Source organism: Oxyura jamaicensis, chromosome Z, assembly GCF_011077185.1.
Source record: "Oxyura jamaicensis isolate SHBP4307 breed ruddy duck chromosome Z, BPBGC_Ojam_1.0, whole genome shotgun sequence".
NCBI lineage: Eukaryota > Metazoa > Chordata > Aves > Anseriformes > Anatidae > Oxyura > Oxyura jamaicensis.
Window position 1 is genome coordinate 53,070,521 of NC_048926.1, and position 14,731 is coordinate 53,085,251.

At 45.2% G+C, this 14,731-nt stretch overlaps 1 protein-coding gene across 6 annotated transcripts in view; it reads left to right on the forward strand.

Moving 5' to 3' along the window:
* The window catches only part of NRG1 (neuregulin 1), a 292,955-nt gene that overhangs the window by 178,933 nt on the left and 99,291 nt on the right, over nucleotides 1-14,731 (forward strand). The window contains exons 1-2 of one of the 6 annotated variants that reach the window (XM_035309948.1): nucleotides 12,522-12,812; nucleotides 13,248-13,941. The exons of 3 other annotated variants lie outside the window; for them this stretch is intronic. In XM_035309948.1, coding sequence (XP_035165839.1) covers nucleotides 13,311-13,941 — 631 coding nt within the window. In that variant the 5' untranslated portion in view covers nucleotides 12,522-12,812; nucleotides 13,248-13,310. Of the gene's footprint in view, nucleotides 1-12,520; nucleotides 13,942-14,731 lie in introns of those variants that run through there. 2 more of the 6 variants (XM_035309951.1, XM_035309947.1) reach the window with 2 other exon arrangements.

Below are 14,731 nucleotides of genomic sequence, written 5' to 3' on the forward strand. Positions count from 1 at the left end.
AGATGCCTAAGCACATTTTTTTGGAACCGTGCTTTTTTCTTCTCATAAAAGAAATGCAGTGACTGCACATGCCTTATTAAAAGATTAGTTGTTTGGCTTATGGCCATAGAGGAGTAATTCTTCTTATTGCTCAATAAATCAAGCCATTGTCATTTTAAACACTAGCTGAATTTCTGATGGGAATATTAAAGAGTTAACTTTACTGCTGTGGTGTTACTGTAGCATTAACATAACAGCAAATTTGGGGATCATAAATTTGATCCTTTCTTGCAGCGTGTATTTAGAGCATAGAGAAAATCCTTGTGAAATTATGCGTGTTCTGTAAACACCTGTCTCTTTTACTTGGAAAATATACAAGTTGAAATGTGGACTAGTAAAGTATAAGTAAGACTCATGGATGAAAGCATAGTGGTGCCTTTTGAATTTGTAGGCATTTAAAGTAACTTGTTTCTTGTTTTTTTATGAAGAGTCTTAAAATGCTAAGAATTCTTTGATTTCATGTAATGCAATTTTTCTTATGTTTCATAAGAAAAGATGATGGAAGGGGTTAGCACTTTAATTTTCATTGGTGGTTTCCTTCTCTTAAAATTGTCTTTTTTTTTTTTTTTTTTTTTTCTTTAGCAACTGAAAGCTTTTCTTTCTTAATAGGATTAGTCGAAATAATTACCAAAAGGCTTCTGTGTGTCATCTGAGCACAGTTTCCCACAGCAGCATTAAAACCCTGCTTTCAGTAGGGAATTTGTCAATGGCAGTGGGCAGCTGAACAGGCTGTAGTTAAATGTTACCACTTAAAACAGAGAAGGTCATCTCATCATGCCCAATTGGTAGGAAGAAGAAACAGCAGCTTCTTGCCAGCAGGAAACTACAACTGAGAGCTCACAGCCAGCAGGGTGAAGTCAGGGGCTATGACGTGAATGGTAGATGTTGCGGCAGCACTCCTCTGCAGCTCTTCTTGTCCCTGACCTCTTCAGTTACTACAAGAGATCTGGGACAGCGAAGTTTTAATGTTACGTGCTCCAGATTTCATGCAAACCCTTTGGTTCTTGCTCCAGACCAAGGTCTTTCCCTCTGGCCTATGAGGAAGGAAGTCTACTTACATTGTTTTGGTGTATCCCTGTCACACACTGCGTGACACATGTTCCCACAGTATGTGGGAAAAGCTTCAGATTCTTCAGCTTTCGGACAGCTCCTTGCTGCTTTTTCCAGTTTTCAGATTTTAGACACAGTATCAAGGAGTTGTAAATTTGTACAGGAAAGGAACCTCTTGAGGAAATAAAAAAAAAAAAAAAAAAAAAAAGGAAAGAAAGAAAGAAAAAAACAAAACACCTAAAAGTGGCTTGGTTTGCATCTACACAAAGGCATCCTGCTAGGGAAGCTGGTTTGAATTAATTTCTGTGGCTTTAATCCATGCATCTAATCCGTAACTTTATTACTTGTTCAAGTCACACCGTATTGTTCTGCTGTTTCTTAGCCTTTGTGTCAGGGGTTTTGGCTTGGTATCTATATTTGTATGCAGCATAGTATGTTGTTCAGGATAACTAGAAAATGAAATCTGAAAGGCATTTCATGAGTGTGTGTGTGCAGATATCAGCTCGACAGATACATGTCTGCAATGATAGATCATTGTTCAGTATGCCAGGAAATGAGCACTTCTGGCCTGACTTGTCTGATATTCCTTGAAATCATAGGATTTGTGTGGGGATTTCTGCAGTTCAATGTGAACACTGTGTTGTTTCTGTGGGAAAAGGGCTTGATAAATACCTTCATTTGGGGTCCTTTGTCTTGTGCTGCTGTCTATACCTGTTTCCTCTCTGCCTGTCCTCTAGAGACTTCTGACTTGCGTAACTGCATTTGAACATAATCACATTCGTGGATCAAAGAAAATACAAAACCTTACAGTCACAAGTTAATTCTTCCTGGAATAACTCCTACAGGTTGACCACAGTTGGCTGCCCCAGTGATAGCTGCAGACCCCTCATCCTGCCCTGCTTCTGTGATTTTCCACATACCCAGTATTATTCAGCTACTTTTGTTGGCACTCATGGAAACTCTCATTACCTAATGCACCAGTGAGCTGACTGTTGCCAGTAGCTACAACTTACCTCTACAATGGTAGGCAGTAAACCTGAACTTTCTAGCAGCTGCAGCCACATTAATAATGCATCGTGTTTCCTGTAACTACATACAAGCACCGAGATTTTTTTATTTTTTTATTTATTTTTTTTTTTTTTTGAAAGAGGTGGAGGGTGGAAGGTGGTGGAAACAGCTACAGCTCATTATTAATGCTGACTAGACCTCAGCTGCATAGGTTTTTAATTAGCCCATGCCTAACCCTAATAGACACTGTTGGGATGATACTGGCACTTCTTAAGCTGGCTACTGTAGGAGGGGAAGCGTATTGTCTGCTTGCACATACATTGCCTAGTATTACTAGCATATATTCACCAGTGCAGGCCCAAACTTTAACCTCTTTTGTTTTCCAGTGCTCTTGCTTAAATCTCAGTCATATTGTGTCATTTGAGACAGCTCCAAAGACTGATTTCTGTGCAGCTGAGCAGGGCTGCTTTCCTGATGAACCCATGAACTGATTCTTAAATCAGGAAAGAAATACAATATAGAGAATTTCATGTATTTTTCAGGTGTTATTAACAAGGCCTCTGGAGAATCATTTCAATTGATGAGTGAGGCAGGATCACCGTCTTTCCTCTCTGAGGTGTAGGAAGTTCAAAATTCAATACACCATGCCTTTTCCTTCTTTAGCTGAGATTCATGCTCCTGGAATTAATAGAAACAATGTGATGCCCATGAGTATGTCTGTCAGCTCTGGGGAGCCCTGGAGAGCCCTGGCCTGGAGAAGGGCTCTGCCCCATGTAGCTTCTGTCTTTAGCATCTGATCTATTTTGGTCACATCCTTGTTTTCTCCTCTAGCAAGAACAAAGCTGTTAAAATACATCAAAAACCCAGTACGAAGGACTCAGGGTTTCGTGTGAAATTAGGAACACAAAGAGGATTTGTTGCCCCTTGGCAGCTTTTAATTTAATTGGAGTTAAGCAGCAGTTAAGCAGTATGCAGGGAATTTTTGAGCAACAGGAAGGCTGCAATGCTCAAGTGAGAGCAAGCACTCAATCTTACTACTGCTTTGGCTGAGCGGGCTGAAATCTTGCCCACGCTGGCAAGAAATTTGGCCCCATCTTTGCAGCAGTCAATGTCTGAAGGAGTGCTAGAGTTTTATAGTGTCTGGCTTCTAACTGCAGACCTGATCAGAAAGGAATTTAGGAATGGATTTCACCTTGGGCATGTGTGCATGAGCTCAGGTCACCAGGGACCATTTTCTCCCTGTGGGCTGGGGAAGTGAAGGAGATGAGCACTCACACTGACCACTACTAGGGCGTAGGTTCCTGTTCACATCAGAAGTTAAAGGCCAGAAGGCATTATGTGTCTGCACCTAAGCACTTGCCACTCATTTTTCAGGCTGCTAATTGGCCTGACAGTTGCCAGTTTTGCCACAGTGGCTTCCCTGTGTCCTATGGTACCTGGAAAACCCCTTGGTAAGAGGAGCATCCCGGGGTCTTGTGGCACAGGAGGGCCAAGACCTGCAACCATTTCATTGTTGGACTCTGCAGAATGGTCTCAACAGCAGACAGGAGCAAACAGGGCAAAAGCATTTGGTAGACCAAGGGGTACACCAGTCTTCAGGAAACCATCACTCTAACCCAGCAAACCCCCAAAGCAATGTTGTCTCCTCCTTTCAGCCTGTAGGTGCTCGTTTCCATTCCCCACCACTGTAGCCACCTCTCCCACCACACGCACAGCACGGCTGCCATGGTTTAGATGAGCACAGGTCTCTTTAGTTGACTTTTTCTCTGAGTAGCAATTTGGATGAGCTTGGCTGGGGACATAGAACACAGGGTGACCTCAGCCCTGCCAGCCTGGCCCTCCCTTTCAAATACTCTTTCAGAGTAAATGCATTTCTCCCTCCAGCACCCTCAAGAAGAAGGAAAACAAAAGTGTGTCCCCTCCACCCACTTCAATATAGTCCTCAAATGAAATGATGATTGCTGTGAACTTGTTCTGAGACATCTGTATGAGCAGGCAAACACTCCCATGCGTGCTTTTCTTGTCAGTAGTGGGTATTAGAAGCAACTGAATTCTGTAGCAAAGGCTCTATTTACTTGCCCTCCTCTGCAGTGCTGTGAGCTTTGAAGACAGGTTTTTTGCTCTGTCACTGCCTCCTATGCTCCATTCCTCGATTGCCCAATGCCTTGTGGAAGGGGGTGTTTCCAAAATTTCACTATTGCTCTTGCACTATTCAGCAACAGTGGCCCCCATTGCCCTCAGTGTGTTAAAGGCAAGCAGGTTTTGATGAACCTGTTTTACCCTGGTGTAAGGGTCTATTCAGTGCCTGAAGCAGTGCAAAGTCTGCTCTGTGGCTTTGAATGGCATCAGCGAAATGATTATATAAATTGATATGTTATGTTATTTGGAGCAGTTTTGTTCTCTTGCATTTGACAAGACCCAACCTGATGCAGGAACATTAAAGCCCTGTGTATAAGAGTAACTTCCTTATACCACTTCACTTTTTTTTAATATTATTTCTATAAGGTGGGAGGTTTGCTTTTGTGCCAGACCGTACATAACGCAAACAGTGCCTGGGTGCAAGAGTAAGAAAGATGAGACAAGGAAGCATCTTAAAATTCAGGCTGGGGTTTGCATTCAAAACAGCTGTGTAATAAAAACATATTTGATTAGCCTACCAAAAACTTATGACTAGACATAAAATGTCCTTTGTCATACTTATTTGAATTCTTCTTAATTATTTGCTGGAAATTGACAACATTTTCCAGCCAATGCCAAAGGAGTGATTCATGCTTTCTATGGCTTTCTGAATGCACTATGAAAGAATATTAAATATTAAATGGCCGTGATGATGCTAGGATTCTGAGGCATGATGAGAGCTGTCATTTTTATTATTGTTGGAATTTTTGCAGTTATAAATGCTGAGTTGCTTTTATATTTTAAACCGCATACATCTCAGTTCTACTACTTTATCTTGAACATAATCAGACGACGTATCAAAATGACCAGAGCTGAACCAAGAAGTGTAACTGAATGAGGTTCTTTATTAGGATAAGGCAGATTAGATTCATTATTTGAAGGTATTTGTAGAGGCTGCTAAGCAAACCAGTTTAACATTTTCTGCAGGCAAAATTCTGAAGCTTGCAGATTATGAATGTGTAACTATATTGTAAAACATGCTTTACAAATCTAAGCCAGTAATATGTCAGTGGGTTATCATTAACATCTATTTATTTAATGACACAAAAATCCTTCCATGCAGTATTCTGGCTGCATGTCCTTGACTTCTTACTTTTTGTTTTCCTAGTAGTGAAACTATTAAATATAAGCTGGTGATTTACTCTCTAAAAAAGTCCATATGTAGTTGAAATGTTGAAAACAACACTTAAAGCAAAGTGAAGTTTGATACATTAAAGCTTTAAACAGCAGCAGCTGGGAATATATGCAAGTACAAAAATAATTATAAAAAACTGAAAACTGAAAGGTGTAATAAGTAGAACCAAGATTTTCCTGAGTAATGGGTATCTTGTTAAGATCTCCTAAGAAATTCTGCCTGTGTTAAGCCTTGGCTCAGAAAGGGACTTAGGTCATATTTTCACTATGCAGTCTTTGGTGAGAAGATCTGATCAAGGAATTTCTGTCCTCTGAAGCCTGGTCAAGCCCTGTATCTTCCAACCTACAGTTGTGTTTATGGGACATTGCTGGGGAGCAGTTGGTGAGCTTACCCACTGCTTTTAAACAAACAAACAAAAAAATAGAAATATATTTTAAAAAAATAATGATCTTAAAGTGACTGTTTTTAGGTCAAAAATCAGTTTTATGATCTAGCTGAGAATATGGCCACATGAACAGTGTTACTGAATTACCACAGGTGACAGAAAAGAGGTAGCAAAACAAAGAAAAAAGCAGGGAAAATGATGATTTCACTGCTAAACCATGCTTATCATGAAACCACGGCACTATGCTCCAAAATACCTTTTCAGTTCCTGAATTAGGCTCCGATTCAAAAAGGCACTTAGATATATGATCTAACCCATCTCTAATCAGGAAGGCATTTCACCACTTGTTTAACTCCATGCACGTTTAAGTACTTCATTAACCAGGGATCAATGATGGTGGGGTAATTCCTTGATTCAGGGCTTTCAGGACCTTTGCTCAAATTTTCTGTGTCCAGTGACTCAGTTAGTAGCAGGGGGACTGCAGATATGAAAACATTCATTGCTGTGGCAAAGGAACGTAGGCTCTGGGCTGGCCCGCAAAAAGCTGTGTCCGTACTAAGTAGTAGTATTGCCACTGTCCAGCCAACACCCAGAAGGAATTTGCTCTGTCTCTCAATACAGTTGCTCAGATAGAGGCCAACAAATGCATTTGACCACTCAGGCACTGAGGTGGGTGGGAGTTAATGAGCAAGCCTGATCCCTGCAGTTGTAATGGTGTCTCTGCCAGGCTGTGAGGCTAGGAGACTCCAGTGGTGGGCTGAGTGTGGTGCTCGATCTGAAGGAAACAGAAAGCTGCACAGGTCTTCCAGCTGTGAGCATTACAGGTCTCTGCATTACTTAAACATTCCTTTACCACATAGCAGGGCTAATTATCATTAGCATGACCTTTCTCTTCCCAGTTTTTGCAACTGAGCAGAGGCTGAGCAAATGAGTCAGTGCCAGTGATGAAAACCTCTGACATTCATGATTTGATGCTCAATTTTTGTGCCTCAGTGCCACAAGCTCTGCTTCTGATTAGGATGAAAGAAACTCAGTGTCTCAAATTTCACGTGAAGATGAAAAGATTCAGAAAACCTTTTGGTTCCCCTGAAATAACAGCCCGTTTTATGGCAGTTTTCAGTTTCAATTACTGGCTGCAGCTATTTAAAGTATAAACATCCCCTTGAAAAGCCCATTGTGGTTCTGTTGTTTTTTTTTCAAATCACTGTTTTTGTAAGCCACAGTTATTATACTTACAGAAAAAATGTTCCTGGTGTAAATGCCTGGTGTAAATGTGCATGTGTGGTGTCAATACAGGAAGTTCTGCCACAAAGGCAACATGATCACTCTCCAAAAACAACTTTTCAAAAGCACTGAAGTTTGTATTCCATGCTCCAGACATTTCCAAGAAACATTTCTGACACACCTACATGGGCACTGGAGTAATTCCAGCACATTTGGTTTGGCCTGAAGGTTTGAAGATGGTTTGGATATGGCCCCTTCATGTCCCTGTCTCCTCTGTTGACTGAGAGCAGGAGGTCTACCCACAGCAAGCCTCTTCTATCAGATTAACTAAGAGCACTAATTATTCTGCTGACATTGATGTATTTACCCTCACGTCTAAGCCTGAATATGTGCTTATGGATTCTGTATTTGTGGTGCTCTTGTTTTCCCTCAGTTTCTTATGGGCTTGGCATCTCTTCTCCTCAGTCACACATGGCTGCAAATGACTATAACATTAAAAAATAATAATAAAGGTGCAAAAGGTGGTGAGAATGGGGAAAGACATGCAAACAGCAATATCACATATATCATGTTTGCTTTTACGCCAGGTGAAAAATGAGTTCTGCATGTGTGCAAACAATAGCCTGTCCCATTTTTACATTTGCAGTTCTGGTGACAGGACCAGTAGAGAAGCAAAATGGAGTTTTCTCTTTATGCCATTTGAGCTGAGAGATGGAGGTTTTAGTAAAGGGTTTTGGAAGGACTCAAAGGGAGAGAGTGCTGGCATCAGTCCAAGGGAGATGGATTAAGGAGGGGAGATTGGTGAAGCACTGAAAGGAGAAATAAATGGATCTTTTGCACCAAGTGTGATAGCCAGCTCTTCCCACACCATGACTGCTGGCAGTGATGCTCCTTATTGGGCCTGCCCACTTGCTTTGGGTCACCCCTCCATCTTTAAATAGTGCACTTATTTAATTTGGAGAAAGTGCCTGCAATCAATAAAAAGAGATCCTTTTATCTGCCTCATCAATCTCTTATTAATGAACATGCACTTTTTTTCTTTTTAGCTTCTTGGTTACAGTGCTTTTAATTTCTCAATGTATGGGGAAAAAAGGGAGTGCAATCGAACACATGATGGAGCATTTGATGCCACATATTGCTGCTTGTGTCTTTCTGAAGAACTGACATGGTCTTAGAGAAAAGTAATGGTCTGGGGGGAGATTGTCCTGCACAGCTGTGTAGTCCTCTGAGCATCCTTTCTTAAGCTGTGATCCAGAAGACCTGTGAATAGCACATAACCACCTGTGAAGGTAGTTACTTCCCTAGTGTCCCTGTAGCTGCAAGAACAGAGATAATTCTTAGAAAATGCTCATTGTGGATTACAAACACTTCATTTAAAGCAGTTGGATATTTGAAATCCAATGATTTCCATGAGAATGAATTGCTAGAGCAAATTTCCGAAACCTTCAGCAGGTTTAGGTGTGCTTTCAGCATGACTAAGAGGTCGGCTGAGCACAGGATATTGTCAGTTATGGTTATGTATCTATTTATGCTTCATTCACGTCTTTGTGGCTGGCCAGAAATAGAAGTCCTCTACAGTATGGTAATACATGATCTACCTCCTTATAGGACCTGTAAAACTGGAGAAACAAATACAGCTTGTTCATCCTTATCTCAGGCTGGAGATTAATGCTTTGTGTTTCCTTTTGAGTCTTTCGGGAATGGAACTTAGCAAAAATAACGCCCAGTTCTTTACAGAAACACTCCACAAAATGAAATTACAGTTTTGTAAGCCTGCGTGTTTCAACCTGTCACTTACACATGGCAAGAGTCCAAATCCCAGTCACACATTAGCTTCATTAGACTAGAATCACACCACTTTTTCCTGTAAACCGAGGGGATCCAAGCCACATAATAATCAGAAACACGTCTTTGCATAAGGACCTAAGAAGCGAGTAATTTTCTTCCTTATCATTCCATACTGGCTAACAATGGGCTACCGTAGTAAAATTTTGTTACCTACAGGCCCATGCTCCTTGTTTACCTCTAGGTCTCCCTTTCTGCTAACCAGTTGCTGGCTGTTTTCCAAGACACTCATCTCCTTAGCCCGGGCCATAACCCACGGTTAAGCACGGCATGCCAGTGCTAGCGTGGCACTACAGAAATGCAAAAGGCCCCACACTGCAGCTGCCGGACGGGATTTCCACCTTGCTCTGGGGCAGGGGCGGGGAAGACCCCATCGTCAAGCATGCCATCAATTCATTGCATGTATCTGCAGAGCCAGAGCCAGAGCCCGCCGGCCATTGCCTCATCCAGGGCACGCAGGGCAGCGCGCTCCCTCGCCGGTACGGAGCGCGGGGTTGCGTTTTTTTTTTTTTTTTTGTTTTTTTGTTTTTTTTTTTTTTCCCAAAAAAGCCCCGAAAGGAGCCATCCCCGCGCCGTATCAAGTTGCAGCATCCCGTGCCGGCTGTCCCGGCCCTGCCCGGGGTCACCTGCGGAGCGGTGCCCGGGAGGCATCCCGGCCGATGATTCAGCATCGCCTCCCTCCCTGGCGCAGGGAGCAGGGTGCCGCCCCGCTCTCTGCGCCCAGAGCCCGCGGCTGGGGGGCGAGGCGGCTCCGCAGGCTCCCCGGGGGGCAGGTGAGGAAGTGGAGGAGGAGGAGGAGGAGAAGGAAGAAGAGGCGGAGGTCTGAGCGGGGCTGGCGGCGCGGTGCCGGAGCGGGCATCCTGCGCGCCAGGTCCGGAGGTGCCGCGGGGGAAGGGAGGTGCGGCAGGGGAGGGCACTGCAGCCGGGAAGGGAGCCAGATCCCCGCCGAGATGCTGCGGCCGCCGAGGAGGCGGGGAGGGTTGCGGGGGGGCTGCGGCTGGACGGTGGCGGGGAGCGTGGAAAAGCTGGGAAAAGGGGGGGCACCGCACCCCCGTCCCCCTGTGCCAGAGCCCGGCCGCGGCCCCGCACGCAGGGGAGCCCCTGGAGGTGTCCCCCGGTGTGGCTGCGGTGTCCGGGTGGGGGACACAGCGCCCACAGGGGTGGCAGCGATAAGCCGGCAATAAGCCGTCTGTCCGTCCAGCTGCGCGGCGCTGCCCGTGCTTGCATTAAACTTCTCGGCAACCCGAGCAGGGAAGGTGAGAGATCTCCACGTGCGTTTATTTCCCTTCGCCTCGGCGCCGGGAAAATGCGAGCAAAGCAGAAAGGTGCTTCTAAAAAGGGTGGTCAAACGAGGGTAGGCTGGAGAGAGCAGTGACTGCTACAGAAGATTAAACGCAGGTAGTTTGCCTAAAAGGCTGGTGCCGGGGAGATGTGGACCTAGCAGTGGGCTGAAGGTAGCAGAAAGAGCAGCTCAGAGCAGTGTCATCAGGAAAAGTGTCTCGCTGGAAGTAGGAAGGTTAAAAAATTACACATGAATAAAGACGGCAAGACTTTTTTTAAAAACTTGCGTCAAATACTCAGATGCTGCAGTCTCTCATCTGTGCAATGAGGAGAATATTTCCAGCTGGTTCTCAACTTTGAAGAGCAAAGCTTCACACCTGAGAAGCAACTTGTGTGTGCGAAAGCACGTTTTTTCCAGATTTATCACTCGGTCTAAGAAAGGATGCAATCTTTCCCCAGACACATTGCCTATTTGTACCCAGAGACCGTCACAGTTGTCACGATGATGCTATGATGTTCCCCCTTCTATAGTTGTGATGTTGTTACTGCTGTTTGAAACACGTTTGGAGATACTTGAAAGAGCCTGCAGTCATGCAGAATATTGTCAGCTAAGTAGCGCATGTGCTTTGTAATGAGGAGCCATGCACGTAACTATGCAATGCAAGCTGTTCCTTCTGAGGTTACTGATCACATCATTAACCTGAGGACCAGACACTTCAGTGGTAATGTAGACTAGATTGTATGATGATTTATCTTTTTACATTCTTCCAGGGAGTGTTATCACTGGCTGTGCTTTAAGGTAAATTCTCCAGGCACTTGAATGTAGCATCATGATTACTTCAGTTGGCTACCACAGTCTCACAGGAAGCTCTGTGATCAGACATCCATCAATTAGTCCTTGACAGGAGAGTCTGTGGAAACACTGTGGGAATCATAGAGATTTTGATAAACCTTTTTTAATGCAAATATTGCTAATGTTCCCATGGAGATCTTTGTGAATGGGGGGTATTGTGGATTATGTTTGAGGCAGAGAGAAGAGATAGGTAGAGACAGGTGCCTTTTTGGTCACTACCAGAAATGTATAACTGCAAAGGAAATTCTCTTTTGGATGCCTGACTAAGGTACCAGCAAAAAAAAAAAAGAAAAAAAAAAAAAAAAAAAAAGTTCAGGGTAATTCGAAGTATTTGATTCTTTGTTTCCTTATGCATCCTGCAAGCATGTACACTAGGGAGGAAGGGGGATTCATACTGGCAAATCTTTGATGCAAATGTTTTCACGAAGTCCAAGGTACTGGAAATTCCAGTCCAAGGTACTGGAAATATATCTCCTCTTATACCTTATATTATATATGTCTGTATCGTCACAGAGGTGCACTTTTCTGTGGGAGGGATTGGGGACAGGGCTGATTCTGATCTTTATAAACTGCTCTGTTCATTTACCATGGCATTACACTGCACTGGTGGGAATGGGATTAATTGCTGGGTATTGGTGGAGGTGTGGAGGTGAGGAATGACAGGCGAACATAAGAACAAAATGGAAGCCTTGTTAATAATGCAGTTCTTTGGTTTTTTACCTTTTTTTTTTTTCTTTTTTTTTTTTTTTTTACTCTAAGAGAAGAATGTTGAGGAGCTGGCTTTAGTGTGGAGGTTTAGCTTTTTCGGTTTTGCATGGTTTTGGAAGAGAGGATGGAAAATAGAATATATTAAAAAAAAAAAAAAAAAAAAAAAAAAAAGGTCTAAAAATTAAATGTGAATTTGCAAAAGGTGGGAATAAGTTGTTTGTGTTGGGCTGTTTTGTTTTCTTTTCTTTTCTTTTCTTTTTTTGTCTGTTTGACCACGGTGCATCCCCGTGTTATTCTCGGTGAATCAAACTTACTCAGCTTGGAGAGAAACGCTCTCTCTAGGTGTTAGGCAGGGAGAAGCTGCTGCTGGAAAGCGGGCTTCCCCCTGGGAGAGATCGGGTGTCAGCCTCGGCGAGCCCAGTCCAACCCAAGGCGCTCCCACCTACACCCCATCCTCGCCCGGCTTTGGGAGACCGTGCCACCGATGTCTGTCTGTCTGTCTGTCTGTCTGTCTCCTCTGACCGCGCTCCGGCAGGGAAGAGGGAGCGGGCGGCAGCGCGCAACTCCTGCCTGCTCCATCCCTTTGATTTGATGGCCTTTATTCTTCCTAATTGGATAAAATAGGAAGTCACTGACAGTCCTGCGTTGCTGGGTGCACTGATTTCCCTCAGACCAGCCCTGCAGAGGGCGGGGGGTGGGGAAGGGGAGGAAGGAGTGAGCCTGTACATCAGAGAAACAGGCTGCAAAGGGGGCTGGGGGAGCGGGGCGGGGGGGTGGGGGGGTGGGGGGGGGAGAAGGAGGAAAGTGAATGAGCGCTCAAGAAGGACAAAGAGGGAGGGGAGAGAAAGGGAGTTACCATCGCCTTGGCATCGCTCTTCCTTTCAAACCTCTGTGTAATGATATTGTTTGCAGTGATGCTCAGACAGCGAGCACCTGCTGCTCTGTAATGATTCAGCCTCTTTCAGCCGCCGCTGTAACGCGACAGGATGCTGCTGCTACTGTCACTTCTGCCGCTGCCGCTGTTGTTACAGATTTTGCTTTTGCTCCTTCTACCGCATGACAATTGTTTTCCTCGCCTAAGCAGATACCAGCCTCAGATGCTCAAGGTGAGAGTCTTGCCTTTCGCTCTGGGCTATTGGTTCACTTAATCTGGTCAATTTGTTCGCTCGTTCGTGGTTTTCTTTCTCTCCACCCTCCTTCCCCCCCGTTTTGTTTTGTCGCGCTTGCTTTCGGGGGGACGTTCTTTCCCTCCCTCAGAAGAGCTGGAATTGCTTGAGAGGCGTTTGAGGAATTATAAAAGTGGCCAGGAGACAGGAGCGCAGTAATCACCGAGCTGCTCTTGCTTCGGAGAGGCAGCGAGAGCAGCAGAGGGCTCGGGGCGGGGGGCAGGGAGGCCTCATTCCCCCCCCCCCCCCCGTGCATCCCTCCTCTCCCAGTTCGGATGGTGTTGCCGGGCTCAGACTTTTTGTTGCCTCCTGCTCTGTGATTTTTGCAGAGCGCTGCGAATATTACTACCGTCTCTTTTTGTCTGTGTCTCACAGTAATGGACTGTGGTAGAGTTAAGGCCTTTTGGAGGTGAGCTGTGTGAGAACTGATGCTTAAACATGTCTGAAGTAGCCGCCGACACTTTCCCCAGCCCCTCGGCTCAGCTGAGCCCTGACGCGTCCCTCGACGGGCTCCCGGCTGAGGAGAACATGCCGGGGCCCCACAGAGAGGACCGGAGGGTCCAGGGGGTAGCAGGCCTTGCCGCGACCTGCTGCGTGTGCCTGGAGGCAGAGCGACTCAAGGGCTGCCTCAACTCCGAAAAGATCTGCATCGCCCCTATCCTGGCGTGCCTGCTCAGCCTCTGCCTCTGCATTGCTGGCCTCAAGTGGGTCTTTGTGGACAAGATTTTTGAGTATGACTCTCCCACCCACCTTGACCCCGGGAGGATAGGACAAGACCCAAAGAGCACTGTGGATCCTACAGCTCTGTCTGCCTGGGTGCCTTCGGAGGTGTATGCCTCACCCTTCCCCGTACCTAGCCCTGAGAGCAAGGCTGAAGTGACAGTGCAAACTGACAGCTCGCTCGCGCCCTCCAAGCCCTTCTTCCTCCAGCCTTCTCTGTACAACCGCATCCTAGATGTCGGGTTGTTGTCCTCTGCCGCACCTTCGCTGTCACCATCTGCCCTGGAGCCTACCACCGCGTCCCAGGCGCAAGCAACAGAAACCAATCTCCAAACTGCTCCAAAACTTTGTAAGTAGAAGCTACGTGTTTCTTCTTTGTTTTCCCTTATGCACACACACACACACAAATAAATAAATAAAAGGGTTCCTAACTGCTCTGCAGCTGTCGTGAAGGTGGGCATGTGACTGTGATGTACTAAGGCTGGTACAGCATCTCTGAGTAGAGCACCTCAGGGCCTCTGAACTTTTATGAGGTGTGCAGGGCAATGGACGGGGCTTTATTTGGGAGCCAGTACCACCCTTTTCTCTGCATCCACCTGTAGGGAAACACGTGATCTACTTCAAGGGTTTATCTAATAGCTATTTTGCATGGTCTGCCAGGCTATTTCTCTCACAAATTTGGTTTGTGTCCTCTGCTGGGTCTTCAATGTGTGCTCATTTTCTTTACCTTGCCTGCAGAGCACTTCTGTTACCTCCTTCCTGAAGTCTGTTGCTGGCAGACCTCCCTGTCATCCTCCTGAAGCAGTCAGGGAGTAGTAACAGTGGGAAAGAGCGACAGTGTATTTGAAGCAGTTAGAGACCGGGAAATTATTAATTTAGCAGCTAGCTTGTGATCTTTCCCTTTCTTTTAAGAGCATAGCACACATTTCTCTGTGTCTGTCCTCTCCTCTAGGAGCTGATTCTTGTTGAACCTGAGACATTTCCTCATTGACTTCTGTGGGGCATTTCAGGAAAGTATTCTTGTCCATGCAAAGGCAGGAGGAAGCAGTTTCCAAATTACTCTTTGTTCAGCCTTAAAGCAAAAAATATCTAGGGTACCTGCATTATTTTCTCAGTAGTGATCATAAAGCATCAGAAAA